Here is a 19,712-nt window from a genome sequence, read left to right as displayed (position 1 = left end):
TAATTGTTTCATACTTGATGAATGTCAGTATTGCATGCAGTGTTAGACTATTATTCTAATAAAGGGAAATTTCACATTAGAGTAACGCCAGAAATTTTCCTCGATCAGAATTATTCTCTGACCGGTAGATTTCCTGCACCTCTTCTATATAAATGCGCACGTCACCGCTTTCTCATATATATGTGTATTTACCACATGGGCGTTTTATTTTGTGATACCTTTATCAGTCACTGTTTCTGTTAGTGTTGTTCTTGATAGTTTCATTTCATTAATTTCTCCAGCCGAATGTTCTGTCGCGACGCCTTATCCCACCCACTGTGGCTTCTCTCAACTCGCTTCCTCTTCACCTCCATACACCCGAGCTTGTTCCCGAGCACAGTTTATTTCCCACCCGCGTCGACGTCCGAGCGTCCCATCGGCTGACACGTCACGATCGTTGCATGTTTAGCTCATTACGACCCGTCACATGAACCCTAGCGAAGACCGTCTCGTTATTTCATTGGTTCAGTTTTGTGTTAAAATTCGTTTCCGCTGGGGCTACCGCTCGCGTCACTGCGGAGGTCGCCCGTAGCCCCAGCGAGGCGGTAGCGAGCGGACGCGTGGCGGGCGTGTAGGGGCGGCCGGCGCGTGCTGACCGACTCGCGTGTGGCAGGAGCTCAAGGCGACGGCGGACACGCTGAGGGCGCTGCAGATGCAGCTGGAGCGCGCGCTGGCCGCCGCCGGGCTGCCGGGCGGCTCCGCGGGCGCCACGCTCACGGCGGTCCTGGAGACCAAGGAGGCGCGCATAGCGACGCTGGAGCGGCAAGTGGCCCTCCTGGAGAGCGAGCTCGCCGCTTTCGCGTCCCCGCCGCCGCCCTCGCTCTCGCACGCCTCGCTTTACGATAAGGCCGAACCTCCCTTCAAGCGACAAGTAAGTTTTCTGCTCAACGACGTCCGCGTCACCACGGACGGGCGGCCCCTCCAGCCGCAGCCGCCGCGGTACTACAGATACGCCACGACCCTGTGACTGCGTTCGCGTCCGCGTTCATTGAGAGCCGTCGATGTATTTTTGTGTATTGTTTATTGTTAAGAGATCGATATTTTGTTATATAGGATAGGCCCGTAGAATGTATATCGTGTGAGATTACGTTAACGATTAAGACTGTCGAGGTCGTAAGCTACGTTTTTGTAAATTGATTATGTGTTTTGATAAACGCTTTCGGTGTGATCGCAACTCATCGTCCAGTATAGCTTGGTCCCGCGCCACCCATCACTAGTATAGCTCACACGACCTCTTCATGTAGTCGTCATGTCATCAGTCTCTTCACAGTATCGGTAGATAAATGTATCACAATGTAGGCGCCCGTTCATTGACGACGTTTATTCGATGATATTTTTATCTCTTCGATGCTGGAAAACTTTCTTTTGACTCGTTAGCTTTACAATTACGAACGCTAGTTCTAGATAAACAGAAAGTTTTCCAGATATGAACAATGAATTCGAATCGGCTCGATTGTATAAAGTAAATTAATTGCATGTAGAAACTAAATTAAGATACGTCGAAATGTCTTCCACGGCACTGATAGAATTAAGTGCTGAAAACATTTCTAACACTTCTTTATCTATCGAAGCTTGAGCCGCTTGAATATCGATACTAACTTAACTTCAACCGTATCCATGCTAATGAGTAGCATATGTTTGACATCAGTATCATTTCCGCCATCACTTATCGCCTATGTAGATAGATTTTCTTTGAATGAATTTGTGGTTTTTCTAATCGTATGTTCGGATTTATTTGATTTTTTGATGCTGCTATGAGCAGTTGGATGAGTTCCGTCTGGAGATTCAGAGGCGAGACCAGGAGATCTTGGCGATGGCGGCAAAGATGAAGGCGTTGGAGGAGCAGCACCAGGACTACCAGCGGCACATCGCCGTACTTAAGGAGTCGCTGTGCGCCAAGGAGGAGCACTACAGCATGCTACAGACTGACGTAAGAACATTTTTGGTTGAAATTCATCCGTTGAAATCAACAATAATTATGTTTTTTATTTATTTTATTGGAAATTATAACAGCATAATATCTTTAAAATATGTTTCAAGTACTCTAGTTTGATAGAAAAACACATAATGGGAAAAAAGTTGTAAATACAAAAGTTGTAAGTACGGACAGATTAAAGATAAATAAGAAAATAAACATATATCTTCTACCATATGCTATTCAAAATAATATAGGTACATATTTTCATATTCATACATATTTGGAAGAAAAATTAGCACAATACTCATTAAGATAGTACAAAATATTCGTCATTATCTATACTAATATTATAAAGTTGAAGAGTTTGTTTGTTTGAACGCGCTAATCTCAGGAACTACTGCTCCGATTTGAAAAATTATTTCGGTGTTAGATAGCCCATTTATCGAGGAAGTCTATCATAGGCATCATCATATTATCATTACGCTAAGAACAACAGGAGCGGAGCCACGCGGGTGAAACCGCAAGCGCAGCTATTATATCATACAAATAAATTATTAACACAACTAATGCCTGTGTAGGTTGAAGAACTAAAAGCTCGTCTAGATGAAAAGAGTCGACTCGTGGAAAAGAAGACAGCTGCAGCAATGGCTGCTGCGCACGAGTTGGCAGAACTAAGAGATCACTCTGAAATCAAGGACAGGAAGATTAACGTGCTGCAGAGGAAGGTAAATGAATGTTGGTGCTGTAGAAAATGTAAAGAATTATGACACTGGGCTAGCGATATTTGCTAATGGAAATTGCAATTCTGTGTTTACTACTTCTATGTTTTATTAGGTATCAGTGAGAATTGATGTAACGTGAATATACAAATTTCCTGTGCCATATTATTGAACAAATAACAGATGTTATAGAGTAGGCTTCAATTGGAGGTCTTACTCCTTTGTAGCTTAAATAAATATAGAAATATAAATAAATATAATGAATATAATGTTATAGAATATAATGTTCAATGTTCATTTCATTCCAAGTTCCAGTATTATTTTTTGAAATGAAATAGATTGCATAGAATTTTAAAATCCATTTTTGTAAGGTGGTAAATGTGTACCTAATTGTATTAAATTTCAATATTTTCGTTTTGTTCACTGTTATTTATGTATATTTGATTTCGTCTTCGAATTTTTTACGTCCCAAGCTTGAGTATTATTAAGTAAATATATTTTTTTATGGTTACGTTTTGTACATTTTATTTTTAAATATATTTATTGTTATATTATGTGTTTTGTTTTTATTTTTCGTGGTGTTGTAACGCTAGTGGCTACATTTATGTTTAATTTTATATTATTTTGTGTTATGTTGTTTTATTTTGGTATAAGGTATGTAGTATTTTTATTTTTTTATCATTTATTTTCATTTATGTAAATATATTTTTATATTTTTTGGTATCATAAAATAGCATGACATATTCTTACACAATTCAACATTTTTAGATTGAAAACCTTGAAGACTTACTCAAAGAGAAAGACAACCAAGTCGATATGGCCAGAGCCAGGCTGAATGCAATGCAAGCGCATCATTGTTCCTCAGAAGGTGCTTTATCATCTCTAGAAGAAGTTATAGGCGATAAAGAGAAACAAATCCAACAGCTTAGAGAACAGAGAGACAGAGCCGAACATGAAAAGAACGAAGAAAGAGAGCTTCATGAAAGAGAATTAGCCGATTACAAGATGAAACTGCATGCACTCGAAAGTGAGGTAGAAAAATTGGGCGCGAGACTCGAAAGAGCTTCAGCCGAGAAGGACAGGCTTGAAGCGAAATTAGAAAGTTCACAGTCCGAATTGGGTAAATCTAAAGCAGAGTTAGACAAAGCAGCAAGCGAAGTGGGTAGATCTGGTGCCGATTGGGAAGCTGCAAAACAACGCCTCGCTAGACTAGAATTAGAAAACGAAAGACTTAAGCACGAATTAGAGAGGTCTCAAACTACGTTTGGTAGAAGCACATTAACTACGTCACAGGAACTGGACAGAGTGCAAGAGAAAGCTGATAAGATGGCCACTGATTTGAGAAGGACACAAGCAGAGTTACGAGTGACACAAGCAGATGCGGAAAGGTCCAGAGCTGAAGCTGGTGCGTTGCAAGAAAAGTTAGAGAAATCACAAGGGGAGGTCTATCGTCTCAAAGCAAAACTTGAAAATGCACAAACCGAACAGGATAGCTTGAAGGAAGAATATGATCGGTGAGTATTGTTTAAATCCAATTCTATCATTGCATTTATCTAAAAACGTCATACATATTTTTGCATAAAAAAGTCGTACTAGCTGAAGAAATTTGATAAAAAATTAGGGAAATTATCTTATCAATGTTGAAATTACATTTTAGAGTTTCTTCATAACTTGAAAATATGATAAAGATCACGCTTTTGCGGGCTTTAAGTGACAAACTTTATAAAATAATAAAGTAATATGAAAAGTTGAGATGGTCCCAGATTGCGACAAAATTTCTTAAGAGAAATGATTTTACATAAATTCTTGTAGAGTTTATCCTAAATCGATATTGAGTAATCATATATATTATTTATAAATTTTCTTTTCATTTCAATTTTTTCGATTGCGAGGATTAAGTTTTACCAAAAATATGAAGATTCATTTTATTGTATTAAAAATTATCTCCATGCACATCCTGCTTAGTATTTTATATTTCAAAAAACAATATACTTTTTTAATATTTTCAGATAAACATATACATTTTTTATATTCATCCATTAAAGATAAATGTTTATTGTATTATATACAAAAAAAAATCTAATTTAACCGTAAGCCTTCTGAAGTCAATATACAGATAACGTCAAATTCCCTACAGGGTACAATCATCCATCAGTCGTCTCCACTCAGAACGTGACAAGGCCATAGCAGAACTGGACAAGGCTCGAGAAGAACTAGAAAGAACACAGGCCACATTGGGCAAGGCACAGTTACAGCAAGATAAGTTACAGGCATCACTGGATGCGGCTCATTCAGAAATCGATAAACTGCAAGAGAAATTGGATAAGTCTGCTGTGGAAGTTAGAAAGGTAATTATATTGAAATTGACGTTTCTTTATAATTTAGGTCAATCAATTGCCACGTAAAGGATCCTACTAGATTTCAGTGTGTAACTTTATGTGTCGGTTAGGTATTAGTTTCTTTATTTAACGAAAATGAATTGACCGTTGTGTATCGAATTTCATTTACAAATGTTCTATAGTAAAAAGTTTGTTTCAACTTCAAATTTGACTGTCGCATATTTTATAGCCTTACTTACTCAATTAGAATAATCAAACATTTTAACAATCATTTTATGGCCTTCTGACCGCCTCCTTGGTACAGTGGTTGACGCGTGAGCGTAGAACCGAGGGGTCCTGGGTTCGATTCCCGGTGGAGACGAAGAAAAAAAAAATGTCTCGGTCTGGCAGGACACAGAAGGCTGATCACCTACTTGTCCCTAAAGAAAATCGATCAGTGAAACAGATGTATGGATAATGCATCTGCCCCTTACCCCACTTGGGGACACGGGACTTCACTTTTTTATGGCCTTCTGATAACACCATAACCAAATGAACGTAATTACGTAATAAATTAAACTGAAATACATACCTGCCAATCTGAAGAGATGAAAAAAAAGACGTGTGGCAGTCGGAGACGGCCGCGGTAAAGCTATTGCATAGCATGCCTTCAAGCTACACCTCCGAGCCCGTCGGAGTGGGGAGCGTGAGGTTTTTTCGTTACGGAATTTCTCGATTCGGTCCCCGCGCTCAAGGCCCGCGATAGAAGCTATGCAATAGCTTAAAAAATACTACACACTAAAACTACGTGTTAGTTACAATGTTCTCTACAAACACCCAATCATTGTCAACAGTTACAAGTAGACCGCGAGAAATCAGCTTACGATTTCGAGTCACTCCAATCACAACTAGACAAGGCGTTGGGTCAAGCAGCTCGTTTACAGAAAGAAAGGGACACCGCTCAATTGGACGCTGATCGGTTTAGAGACAAGCATGAGAAGGCACAAGTAAGTAGACTCAATTGAGCGTTTATGAAAGAGTAAATGGTGATATTGTTAAGGAAAATTATTGTTTTATGTACTTATATATTGCTATAAGATGGAGATTTCTATGAAAGAAATATGGAGTAGATTGAAAAACAGTTTGGACTTGGACAAATCGGTACATTCTTAATGTTTTATGTATTAAACAACGAAAAATCGTAAATTAACATAATAATAGACTTGATATGCTCATGTAATAAGCTAAAATTGCTAACTTTTGCTAAGAATACAAAAATCATTTCAAACCATTGTAATAAAATAAAAAGTTGAAGCCTTAAACAAAGAGAAAAATAGGCAAAAAATTAATCAGCTGAATCTTACGTTTTTACCCCTGGTTGGGTTTAATTAAATCAGCTTTGTAATGAACTAATAAAAAGGTAATAATAACTTCAAACCTTCGTGATTATTTGCCATTAAAGTGAATTGGTATAAAGTTATTAAACCTACTAATCATTCCATTTGTAGGTTTACCTAGAACTTAATAATTTTCGCATTTTTAATTAATATCCTTTACATTTGCTACGGCACAGCTTTCTCTTTAACATAATTTAAAGAGAGACGGCAATCTTAAAAGTAATCGTAGACTGTACCATATTACACTTATACTAATGATATTATTGTATTGAATAGGAGTAAAGTCAGGGCAAATAACTAACGAAAAAGAAAGCATCATTTACAGTCTAGTCACGTAAAACCCCAAAAATTAGGCGATATAATGCCGCTAAAAATGAGGTCACAGTCTTGATGGACGGGAATCCAGATTATTACAAAATGGAGCTTTCTGAAGAGCGTAAAGATATTCTCAAATGTAATAAAACACTTGGCAAGCTTCACTGTATGCGTAATGCGTTCGTCTCTCATATGTCTAGACGAGGTGGCGTCTGTGTATCAACATAATATGACTGTACTGTCATAATAAATTATGTGATTGATTATGTGTTTTGATTGGTTTGATGTGGTTTTAATTGGCGGTCGTTAAGCTTTACGGTATGGAATCTATACTAATATTATAAAGCTGGAGAGTTTGTTTGTTTGTTTGAACGCACTAATCTCAGGAACTACTGGTCCGATTTGAAAAATTCTTTCGGTGTTAGATAGCCCATTTATCGAGGAAGGCTATAGGCTATATATCATCACGCTAAGACCAACAGGAGCGGAGCAACGCGGGTGAAACTGCGGAGCACAGCTAGTGTATTTTATTAATTGCAGAAATAATACACACTACACATTTTATTATAATATATATTATTATAATAGTATTGGTGATAGACTGATAGATTTTTAAGGTCATTAAATGAGATTAGGCGTTTACAATTTTATTTACAGTTTATACTATACGTTATAATGAATCTACTGCATATTGCAATACATAGGTTCATTAAAACTTTACTTGATATATTTTTTAATAGCGACAGAATTCAAATATAAAATTACCTATGTAATAATAATGAAGATACATAAAAACAAAGTGAATTTATAGTATACAAGCGTTCCGCCCCTGCTTCGCTCGTGGTACATATATAGCCTATATAGCCTTCCTCATTAAATGGGCTATCCGCTATCTACCACTGAAAGAATTTTTCAAATCGGACCAGTAGTTCCTGAGATAAGTGCGTTCAAACAAACAAACAAACAAACTCTTCAGCTTTATAATATTAGTAAGTATAGGTAATTCAAGGAAAAAGCAGACTATAACCAATTTATACAAGACATATTCAATAAATACGAATAGTAAATTTTATTAAACATCTGCTATATTTGAACTTTATCACAAGATCTTTGCCCCAGACGTAACAAACTTATGGGTATATAAATATTGATTGTCCCTTCGCACGAATAGTTAAAGGGACAAGTTAGGTGGAACTGTGCCAAGAAGAATATGATTCAGTTTGTACTAAATATATATATATATATATATATATATATATATAGCTCTTGTACATTGAATTGGCAGATTTGTGAATTCAACGGATTTGTTGTGCTATTTATTGTTAACTAGCTTTCCGCCCGCGGCTTCGCCCGCATTGTCTAAAACATAATAAATTATATACTAAAACCTTCCTCTTGAATCACTCTATCGAATAAAAAAAACCGCATCAATATCCGTTGCGTAGTTTTAAAGATTTAAGCATACATAGGGACAGAGAAAGCGACTTTGTTTTATACTATGTAGTGATGAGATTGAATGCTACTAATTTTTATCGATGATATAATTAGTATAGGATATGGATACACAATTTTTCGTCAATATACCACGATTACTAATGTGTGCTTCTACAGTACATGTTTACTAATCTACGATTAAATTTTCCTGAAAATTTAGCTTATGTAGGCGGCTTCATCTGCGTAGCATCTAAAGTTTCAGAATTTTCTATACAAATACCCAATTTTTCAATATTTTCGTATTTTTCCTACAAACAACTTTTAAAATTGTATTGTAACTGCACATTAATTGCAGGTAATTTCTTACAAAATTTTGTAATCAAATGGTTATAACTACATGCAAATTTAGCCTGAAAACGTACTTACATTACGTTACTAATAGTTATTAGACAGGGGGTGAATTTCGAATACAAGTACACAATATAACATACAAATTAAATACACTTCTTCCAAATCACCTAACCGTCAATTTTGTCCGCAGGCACTTATAGCGCGCATACAAAAAGAGCGCGATTCAGCGCTTGCAGACGCTGCAAGCTGCCGCGAGCGGGCGGAGGCAGCGGCTGCAGCGGCTAACCGCGCTGCGAGAGACCGCGATAGTGCTGCCACGGAGTTGGACGTGCTAAGGGAGAGATGGGAAAAAGCGCATCAGCAGCATCAGAAATTGACTGTGAGTTACATAAATTGTTAGATTTTGTTCTTATGTTGATTGCCCGAATGATTTATAACAGACGAAGTATAACGGCCACTAAAAATATTTTTGCTTAAATATTTGCTTGAAATAAGTTTACTGCTCACCTTTAATAAGACAATATGTTTTTTAACATTTAATCCATAAAAAGGTCTTAAATTAAAAGTTTTTCTCGTAAGTTTTAAATTGAAATTTTATAAAAAAAATCTGATCACAATTTAAAGCAAAATGATCATAATAATATGATGAACTTACTATATTTTCAAATATTTAATTTTAGTAAAATTGAAAGAAGAACAAAAATAAGCTCTTATACATTTTGATTTTATTTTCAGATGGAACGAGATGACGCCCTCACTGAATTAGAAATATTGAAAGAGAAATTAGACAAAGCCTTGTATTCAACACAAAAGACCATAGAGGAAAAAGAGACCGCGCACAAAGAATACGAAAAAATGCTTGAGAAGTATGATAGGTACATTGTATTCTATGTCGTCTTGTGGCTTATTGTGTGGTGTTGTAAAAAAGCAAATAACTTATCATATAACAAAACTTATCATTTTTTTTTTGTTTCAGATCTCAAAACGAAATATACAGACTGCAAAACAAGATAGACATACTGGAAGCTGATAAAGACCGTTTAGAATTGGAATTGGAAAAACAAGTTCACTTATCTACCAAATCTAGGGATGATCTAAGGAAACTGCAAGACGAATCCGCAAGACTACAGGAAATGTATGACAGGGCATCTTTACAATTAGGCAGGACCAAAGAACAGGAAGAGAAAGCAAAGGAAGATATGGATAGACTATGTGTTGACATTGAAATGGTGAGAGACCGTTACGAAAAGAGTCAGATCGAGCTGCGAAGACTGCAAGCAGAGAAAGAAAAATTAGTGGCAGACAGTGAACGTTTACAGTTTGAATATGACAGAGCAATGACACAGTGTGGTAAAGCACAAGCGTCCAATGAAAAGACACAAGAAGAAATGGCCAGAGTGCAAGTAGAACTCGAAAAGATGTACGATAAGCACGACAAAGTATCGGCCGAGTTGAGAAGGGTTCAGGCTGAATTAGATAAAGTTAAAGCGGATGCTTCAGGTGCCCGAGAAGAAGCAGAACGATATGCAGCGCGTTACGGAAAGTATCATGATACGAAGGAAGAACACGAAAGAACTAAGTTGGAAGTTGAACGGCTTCGCACACGGCTAGAGAAGACAACGCTAGAGCTGGAGCGCGCACGCAAAGCGGAAGAAGAGGTTACCCGTCTACGTTCCGAACTAGAACGCGTCGAGGGTCTCCGAGGTAAATACCAATTCGAACAGGATAAATGGAGTACTGAATTAAGCCGCATGCAAACCGAACTCGATAAACACCGCGAACGATTCGAATCATCACAAACTGAAATCCAACGTCTGCAAGCTGAAAAGGAACAAGCGGAAACTAAATTACACGAATTGAATATACAGTTGGAACTGTCTAAGAACGAAGTGACGAAATTATCAACGGCCATGGAGAAACAGAGAACTGACCTTGAACGTGCTCACATTGAGTGTGAGAAGTTCAGGGATAGATGTGAGAAATTGAAACTGCGTTCGGATCAATTAGAAAAGGATAATGAGAGACTTAAAGGAGAACTCACACAAATAGAAAGAATGAAGTTACAAGCAGTTGCTGGCGATAAGGCAAGGACGGAAGATAGACTAGAAATTGAACGACTCCGTGATAAATTAGAAAAGGCAATACAAGCAAGAGATGCAACAGAAATGGAGGCAGGCCGCTTAGCTAAAGAACTTGAAAAGTCACAAATGCATCTTGCGAAGTATCAGGAGACAAATGAGACGACACGCGTAGAGTATGATAGAATGACAAATGAATTAGGACGCATGCATGAACGATTAGAAAGAACAATATTAGAGATGCGGCAGATTGAACAAGAAAGGGATGCTCTCAGAGCTGAGATACAGAATACTAGACGTAATATAGAACAACAACAACGTACATTAGATCATCGCACGCAAGAAACATTAGTTAAATTACAACAGGAATTAGCTCAATCAGTGAGAGATAGAGAAAAGATGGCATCTATACTAGAACAAAGGGATAAACAAGCTGATGCAATAGAGAAGCAAATAGTCAAATTAGAGGCGGACACAAAACAACTGACAATTGAACGCGATCAACTTGTAGCCCAATTAGAAAAGTCTCAGGACATGCTTGTGAACTTCCAACGAGAGTTGAATTCGTCAGAAACAGAACTGCAAAAGCAGCGAGAAGAAGTGAGACGATTGAAAGAGGAGCAAAGAAAAATCGCACAAGATTCCGAACGCGGTGCAAAATCTGTTATCGAGAGCCGCGACCGGGAAATTGCGAAATTACAACAACAAATGCAAGCTGTCTCAAAAGAAAAGGACTCTTTCAGGCAGCGCGCAGAAAAGGCTGAGAAAGAGGCACAGAGAGCCGCTGAGGTCGATAAATGGAAAGCCGTCGTCGAATCGGAAAAGACTAAAGCAATCGCAGCGGAGAAAGCGCTATCGGAATGCCAGCAACGCTTACACTCATTAGAGAAACAATTCCAGGCTCAACATCAGCAATTGCAGCAGCTGCAATCTCGCGGACCGTCCAACGTGCAAGAAGTACAGAAGCAGCTTGAAGCGGCTCAAGCGGAGGCGCGATCGCTCGCGGTGGAAAGGGAACGTTGCCAGTCACAGCTGGAGATGCTCGTACAAGAATTGGAGAAGAGCCAGGTCAGTTGGAGGATCGCCCGGCCCACAGCTACCGGGAGGGATAGGGGTTGAATCGAGTTTCATGGGCTAGATTATCACTTTCTTATAATACCGTACACGAATTAAATGTTGTAATGTTTTAGTGACGATCCAGAGCAACACGGCTTACTTTATATCTTCTACTTTCACTCTCTTCTATTCCCGCAACACACATGACTACTGTCATTATTTAGTTATAAACTAAACGCTTTTAAATGCTTTTTGACTTAAATTTTAATTATTTAAATATTGGTAACAATGTAAAACATTATAGTTACTATGCTATAGTTGTTTAGATTACTAGTTTTTACGAAAATACTCACATATTAATTGAATATAGCGAAACATATTTCTACTATCAATATCATTTCTTTTTAAACACACATCTCTTTATATCTTCCGCGTTGCTCTTTGTTCTGTCCACCACAGTATGAACACAAGACGAAACTCGATTGAACCGCAAATCGCGTTGTAATCATTGCACCGGTGCCATGGGTAGATTTTGATTTAATGTTCATGCGTTTATTTTTGTTGAGTCATCGTCGGTGTCATGTACATTGTTGTTGTATAGTAGCATGCCTCCCACGGCCCGCTGGGCATCCTCCAACCCCTCATTCGTATTTGTTTTATTAGTTTCATCATCGCAAAGTATTTCGGCGTCAGATTCATGAATGTAAATGTTTTCTCGGCAAGTTGCACCAGACATTTCCAAATCACAAACGCACCACCCACCATATCGCGATTGTAAAATGTTCGGTGCAAGGACGCTTTACGTTACGATAATTTTGTATATTTCAGCCATCGCTATTGCAACTGTGTATTGTGTTGTGTCATATATTAAAGTGTTTGAAACTTTCTATCTATCATTGAACGCATTGCTGCAATTATGATTTGCGTCTACGTGTTACAGCTTTTGTAATGATGGGCTTACGAGAACTTTTACTTTTGAAAGATCATAATTACAGTTGAAGCTTACTTGAATTGCTATATAAATGTAAATATTTCATGTTATAATCTTGCTGGTGATTTTTTTGTCACTGTCTATTCAAAAATTAATCACACTATGTTTCGCTTTAACTATAAATAAAAATATAAATGAATACATTAATTTTAATTGCTTCAATATCAAGTTTATTTTTTTGCATGCACAGCGAAACATAGTGTGGTTACTTTAGTTGGTGACAAATTGAACACCAGCATTTTAAACACTATAGGATCGAACAGTAAAATAACGTTTCTGTGTAACAGCTCGATCTCCGAGAAGCGAACAAGAAACTCCAACAAGCTGGACAGAGCGGCAGAGCTGGGGACGATACGGCTCAGGCTAGAAAACAACTACAAGAAGAATTCAAGAAGCTAGAAGACGCAAGAAAACAATTTGAAGAGAACAGAAGAGCAGTGGAGAACAAACGGAAAGACGTGGAGGAGAAAGAGAAATCGCTAACGGAGTTAGACCGACAGTTAAAGAAGAGAAAAGAGCAAATGGACCAAATGGAAGCATCCTTAAGGAAGGTAAGAACAACAACAAATTGAAATAAGATACGCAAATTGCAGGACAGAACACCCATAACCTCTATTATGGAGTCTACTAGATTTCCGCCCGTGGCTTCTCCCGCGTTTTCAAAGGAAAACCCGCATAGTTCCCGTTCCCGTGGGATTTTCGGGATAAAACCTATCCTATGTGTTAATGCAAGTTATAACCCTCTATAATGTGTGCTAAATTTCATTGTAATCGGTTCAGTAGTTTTTACGTGAAAGAGTAACAAACATCCATACATCCATTCATCCATACTTACAAACTTTCGCCTTTATAATAGTATTAAGATTGCCTCACAATAACTTAAAACAATACTTCGAACGGTGACATAAACCATCGTAAGGTAACCGACATATCGAAGAATCAAAAGTTCGACGACATCTGCCAACCCATACATGACCAGCGTGCAAAGGGAACATATATGGGCTGATGATGATGATGACGAATTATTTTTAATCATGATATGTACTAACTTCTAATAATTTAATAGGCCGGCGGCAGCACAGCAGCGGTAACAGAAATGAATCGCAAGCTCACAGACACGCAGAAAGAAGCCGACGATCTCAAGAAACAGTTGGGTTCATCTCAAGAGGAGTCAAAGCGGTTGGCGGCTGAAACCGAGCGACTGTTGCAACTTGTGCAGATGTCGCAAGAGGAACAGGCGCAAAAGGAGAAGCAGATTATGGATTTGCAGCAGTGAGTAAACCTAATTCAAATAGTGTAAGAGAATCACATTATATTAAATAACCTGACATTTATTAAAGACTAATAAATAACCTGTAGGGATATTATAAACATTTGCCAAATGAAAATCATAAAGAGGCAAACTCAATAAATAGGTATCTCAATCAATATTATAAAATGAACGAAAATCATGTCACGATAAATTTTATATGTTTGGTACGCAAAATTTGTAATTCAATAAATAAATGAATACTAATAACAACTTACTTTGTAGGTCTGTGAGAAACCTTCAAGCCAAATTAAAAACTCAGCAACAAGCACAAGCACAAAGAGAAGAGGTAAAGTTTGCATTTTTCGTGTTATCTTCTAAAACCTATTTTTACTTATTAACATTGTATGCATTCCTTATTAATGAGATTCATATTATTAAAATTAACACTTTTGACTTTTCCTTTATTACAACTTAAAAATTCTTTAGTTATCTTTAAAACATCATGAAAGTACTTGTAAAACTTCAGATGATTCATTTATTAGTTTACTTGATCAACCTTATATAATAGAAAATTTTCTATGTATTCAATCAATATATTTTTGCAGCAATATGTTTTATGATCATGATTCATTTAATTTACTAAGATTAACATTATTGAATTATCCTGCAAAAACTAATCTACTAACCTAACCCAAAACTAACAATTACTTTTACGCTGCATTTCAGGCCGGACCCGCTGGCTTCCTCAAAAGCTTTTTCTAAGTTAGCCCTTCTCAAGACTGTCGTTCATTTATTTTATCATTTTGTTTAATATTGTTCTTTAACTGTCGCACTTACTAACTTTCCGTAAGCGACTTCTCCGATCTCCACGTCTTTCGGTAAATTATCATATTTAAGCTTTACAATCGCAATTCGTACTTAAGTAATGTTATTGATATTTGTATTGAATATATATTGTAATGAAGTGTTCAGATAATAATAATAATGCGTCACCTCTTGTTGATAATCCTTGAAACCATGTATACAGGTTTTCTAATTGAGTTTATTGTAACCGGCACACAAGTAAGATAATTATTAGTTTAGCGATATTTTTAAGTGTTTAAATGGAAATTTAATCGTGTTCAGCGGGACTTGTTTTTTAAGTATTGATAATGAAATATTACAATATTGTAAAACTGTTAAGCAACCATGTATCTAGGTAGAACCGTAAGTCCACTAGTCCATGTTAACCAGCTTTTCTTGTTATGCGAATATCAATTGAGGAATAAACTGAAGTCTTTGTTGGCCTTTCTCGAGTTATTTTTGAGTTTATACTGTTGATATGTTTTGTTACTGTCTAATTAATATTTATTTTTATTCATTTGATTATTTTCTTTCATTTTCTCACCCCTATCGTTAGGAATTATCGCGAGCAAGACAAAGCGAGATAGATGCAATCAGCGATCTAACAGACACTCTTAAAGAGAGAGACAGGCTTAAATGCAAGTTAGAAGAAAATAAGATGAGGATAATCGATTTAGAGATAGAGTTAAATGAGTCATCGCTTATACTTTCGGAAATCTTAAAAATATCAGATAGCCAAGACTTGAATAACTTAAAAAAGAATAAGAGTTTCTTTGAATTGCAAAAGAGTGGTAAGGTAGTGGATAGGCTCGATAAATGCAAATTTAGTAGAAGTTACAATGACTTGCATACGGGAGGAGACAGGAGTATGGTAAATATACAGAAGCTTACACGCAAGATAACAGATTTGACGAAAGAAATAGAAATAAAGAATTCGAAGATTATTGAACAGCAGAAATGTATTTCGATATTGGAAGATGCGTTAAGAGAGAACAATAATATAGCTGAATTCGAACAACTTTTAGCCGTGGTAAGGAGTAAAGACGAACGCATTGATGAATTAGAACAGATATTAAATAATAAATCTGGTACTGGGAAGAAATTATATAAAGAAAAAAGGATATTGGAATTGGAAGAAGCACTTAAAGAGTCCTTTTTGATTGCGTCGGAAAGAGAAAAGGTATTCTATGAAGAAGAGAAAAGGAGGATCGAAGCGATAAATATGGTAAGTTTTACATTATGAACTGCTTTACTTTAATTATATTTAAAATAATTGTTAGATTTAAGCTATTCATTCTCTCGTGAAAACAAAATAGTGAATCCCCTTGAAATTGGAATGAGCAAAAAAACAACGAACTAAATTCCTACTTTCAAAGTTACATATTTAATTATTATGTATCATAATATTTGCAGAATATTCTTTAGAAATAATAATGGCTCGCACGACTAGATAGCAGCATAATAAAAATGTTTCTATTTCAGATGAAGAAAATGGAACAAAGGATTCGCTCGCTGCAAAACGCTTCAGTGCTGAATTGTGAAACCTGTTCAATGCTAACAAAGCGCTTGAAGCAGCTAAAACGTTTACTGCAAAGCTGCAAAATGAAACGGGAAGCAATGCTACGCCATTGGTCACGTGTCGTGTAAGTTATAGAATAGGAATAGACAATAGTAATAAAGACAACTATAAATTATGTACCAAACGTTCTTATAATATAAAAAAATATTATTTATCACTCAGTCAGTTGTGATTAGGTTTTCTAATGTTGAAACAAGTTCATAACTACTGAAAAGTTCGATCTGATTTTGTACTATTACAAACATAGACGAAGAAAAAAAGATTATTCTTTAGTGATATTAATTTAGATGATTTCAGGACAAAAATAGATGAAGCGTAAATATATCCCACATCAAAAGGATACCTACCTACGTAGTGCTCATATTTTAAATATATCCGGTATAAGTCTTTGAGTCGAAGTAAAATAAAAGGAACTGTAATTTTTACAAGTAGAAATTATTCATAATTTTAAAGAATAATAAACACGGTCAAAGTATTTTCATAGAAAACTTTATATTTTTTTTTATAGGCAAGATCTTTTGGAAGGTGCCATTAGTGAAAAAGATACTCAAATTGCTGAATTGGAAATTAAAGGCGTTCTAGATGAAAACGAGACAAAAGCATGCGACATATTAAAGAGTGAGAGAGATAGAATGCTGAACAGATTAAAAATGGAAGTGAGTATTTTTATATAATTTCAGTTTTTATATTCTTGATCTATTGACTTTGATTTCAAATGGCATTTATTTTACTATGCAATAGTGTCATTTATTCATTATACAACATCATATATAATATCTTAGAAAAAATCTAGATAGTAAATCGTAATCCTACACAACAACAAACGGAACTACTACACCTATCAACATACTCAATTACTCATTTCCCCATGAACTTTTGCCAACAGTTACCAAAAAACCCTTAAATAATTTTTACACATACTACATTAATTTCAGAACGAAGCGTTGTTACAATTCGAAAAAGAAACCGAATTACCTCAAGAGGAGAGTTCCTTGCCGACGACCGTCGACGATGTGTTAGCGGCCTGTGAAGATGATCAAGTAATTGTCTGGGTATAAAAGAATAAAAATTTTGGGAATGCGAGTGATTTTGACCTTTTTATCGTAATTTAATACGCATGGAATTGTGGTGTTCGGAAAACAAGGCCTAAGTAACTTAGATGAAGAATTTTTTATCTCTCCATGCATAATCAACTAAATCATAACTCAAAATATTTCAAGGAAATTTTATCACGTGCGTTTTAGACTTCAGAATAAAGATATACCTACTGCAACAAATTATAAAATATAGGACACTTACCGCTTCTGTGCCCGTCTTGTGTGTGTGTTGCCCTTGATAAAAATGTCTGTTTTTTAATAATTGGATCTTGAGTGTGACGATTTGTTTTGAGTGCCGTTTGTAAATAACCATTGTTAAAGGTTTGATTGAAGTATGTTAGAGCTTTATATTTCAAAGAACCTGAAACTGAATAATAATATGCACTTTATTACACCCAGACATCCGAATAAAGATGTCTGTGAATAGTTTGTGTATGCAACAAGAAATACCGGGCATTCCAATTTCTCTGTACAAGATACCTATATAAGACTTTTCCCGACATGAAAACTGTTTAATGTTTAATGCTAAATTTGGTTATAATTTAAAACAATCTCTCTTAAAAAATCTAATTCATTCCTCATATTTGTCTCCTTAATAGTCATAATTCAGGGTCGAGATATTAGTTAGGTCAATGTATGACCATTTGTTATACAGGAACAACTCACCAGTAATGTCTTCAATTCTAAGAGCAATAAAATACTACTAGAATTAGATGCAATCGTATAATTAAGCCAACTATGTGTTCTTGGAAAATCAATAGTAATGATGTTGAATAATAAGTGCCAAACAATTTTTAAGACTAGAAATCAATTATGTGAAATAGCATTGTTTACAGGAGGAGGACATCCCCGCCACTGTGCTGTGACGTCTTAAAGCTAAGTCTTATCTGTGTTGTGGCCTAATACCATCGCACTTGTCATCTCATCCGCTACTTTACCAATCATCGCTTTTCACCAGCCTAGAGTGGAGCCAATTTAATAGGCAACATTTGACGTCTATCAATTTTATCTTCATAGGGTGGTAACCTGCATAAAAACATCGATTAAAGTGAATTAATCGATACGGACTTGAAACATTTGTCAATCGAACTTGAAACACATGTCAATAATTTATGATAATTTTTATTCCCAAGTAATCAATGCATTCGATTCTAGATGTCTGATTTCGATTTTTAGAGTAACGTCACTGGTATTTAAAAAGAAAAAAGGTTTATTGACACAAAATTGTAGCGACGTCAGTTCTTTAAATCAGAAATTGTTTATTATGTTTAGAATGGTTTATCAGTAAAATCAAATCCTAAAATTACTTATATCGGTCATTATTATAATAAATATGTAATCGTAATTGAAAAAAGTTAAGCAAATGTGCAGTTCTAACAAAACGAAATATCATGTTATTCTATGTTGTCGTTACTAGGTTACGTTGTTGAATTTTGTTGAACTGTCAAATGTTGCCTATTAAAATGGCTCTACTATAATTGCCAATATTCCTAAACCAAAGATTGTGAAGGAATACTTTTTCTATCATTGTAGTCTATGACTCAAAACCATTGACAGTTTAATTTTGGGGGGAAACGCAGATGTCTGTCAGAAATGTTGTTTTTTTATTCGTGATTAAATTTGTTTTTCTCTGTTTTATTGAATTGTTTTTATTTATTCTCACACGATACGACACGGAACCATTTTGAGTGATACAAAATAATATTTTTTTAAACGAAATTGATTGATATTTAGTGGAGATTATTTATCCTATTTATATACCCTATTATAGCACTTGTTAAAAGTTGTATACATGTAAAGCAATAAATTAACCTCTGCTCGTCTTAGATTATTCATATTGGTGTCTATTTTTTAACTAGTAAAGTCTTCTACTGATGCTGATAATGAATTGTTATAAAACTAATGTTAATCCTATGATAATACTTGATGCTTACTTCTATTTTATTTTAAGCACTATCTCAATAAAAATGTTAATGTAAAACAATATGATACTCTTATTTAAAATATTTATTTAAACGTGGAAAATACTGAGATGCACGGTTTTGAAAAACAGTTAAAATAATACTTTAGAATTATTTTTGAAATTACATATCATGCACAAAGTTTGAAGCCTTTGGGCATATCATTATGTTACGTAGCTTGAAATGTAGAATTGGTATTAAAGACAATGCTTAACGAATCAATAAAGCACTGCCTTATGTAATAAGAGTTTCCTTTCGATTGAGAGCCTACGTAAGCTAGGGACGTCTGTTCGCCTCGGGTGTACGAAACAAAGTGACGTATGCGGTAACTTGCATCCTGTATGGCAGCTATTTTCAACTACCC

General features: G+C 35.8%; 1 protein-coding gene across 4 annotated transcripts in view; it reads left to right on the top strand.

The window, feature by feature from the left end:
• Nucleotides 1–18,343, top strand: part of brp (ELKS/RAB6-interacting/CAST family member bruchpilot) — a 44,776-nt gene extending 26,433 nt beyond the window's left edge. For 2 of the 4 annotated variants that reach the window (XM_089709460.1, XM_089709459.1), the window contains exons 5-20: nucleotides 1,802–1,969; nucleotides 2,536–2,682; nucleotides 3,445–4,190; nucleotides 4,814–5,024; nucleotides 5,849–6,001; nucleotides 8,682–8,870; nucleotides 9,227–9,366; nucleotides 9,468–11,637; nucleotides 12,904–13,167; nucleotides 13,683–13,888; nucleotides 14,151–14,214; nucleotides 15,268–15,936; nucleotides 16,194–16,354; nucleotides 16,799–16,946; nucleotides 17,226–17,342; nucleotides 18,224–18,343. In XM_089709460.1, the coding sequence (XP_089565586.1) occupies nucleotides 1,802–1,969; nucleotides 2,536–2,682; nucleotides 3,445–4,190; nucleotides 4,814–5,024; nucleotides 5,849–6,001; nucleotides 8,682–8,870; nucleotides 9,227–9,366; nucleotides 9,468–11,637; nucleotides 12,904–13,167; nucleotides 13,683–13,888; nucleotides 14,151–14,214; nucleotides 15,268–15,936; nucleotides 16,194–16,354; nucleotides 16,799–16,946; nucleotides 17,226–17,342; nucleotides 18,224–18,253 (5,583 nt within the window). In that variant the 3' untranslated portion in view covers nucleotides 18,254–18,343. Of the gene's footprint in view, nucleotides 1–1,801; nucleotides 1,970–2,535; nucleotides 2,683–3,444; nucleotides 4,191–4,813; nucleotides 5,025–5,848; nucleotides 6,002–8,681; nucleotides 8,871–9,226; nucleotides 9,367–9,467; nucleotides 11,638–12,903; nucleotides 13,168–13,682; nucleotides 13,889–14,150; nucleotides 14,215–14,594; nucleotides 15,937–16,193; nucleotides 16,355–16,798; nucleotides 16,947–17,225; nucleotides 17,343–18,223 lie in introns of those variants that run through there. The other 2 variants (XM_089709462.1, XM_089709461.1) reach the window with 1 other exon arrangement.
• Nucleotides 18,344–19,712: the final 1,369 nt, after the last annotated feature.

Source organism: Colias philodice, chromosome 22, assembly GCF_061535455.1.
Source record: "Colias philodice isolate Cphi_HAF_F1 chromosome 22, ilColPhil1 Martin Lab GWU primary, whole genome shotgun sequence".
Classification (NCBI taxonomy): domain Eukaryota; kingdom Metazoa; phylum Arthropoda; class Insecta; order Lepidoptera; family Pieridae; genus Colias; species Colias philodice.
The sequence above is the reverse complement of the archived record's forward strand: the minus strand, read 5'-3'. Positions and strand labels throughout refer to the sequence as shown.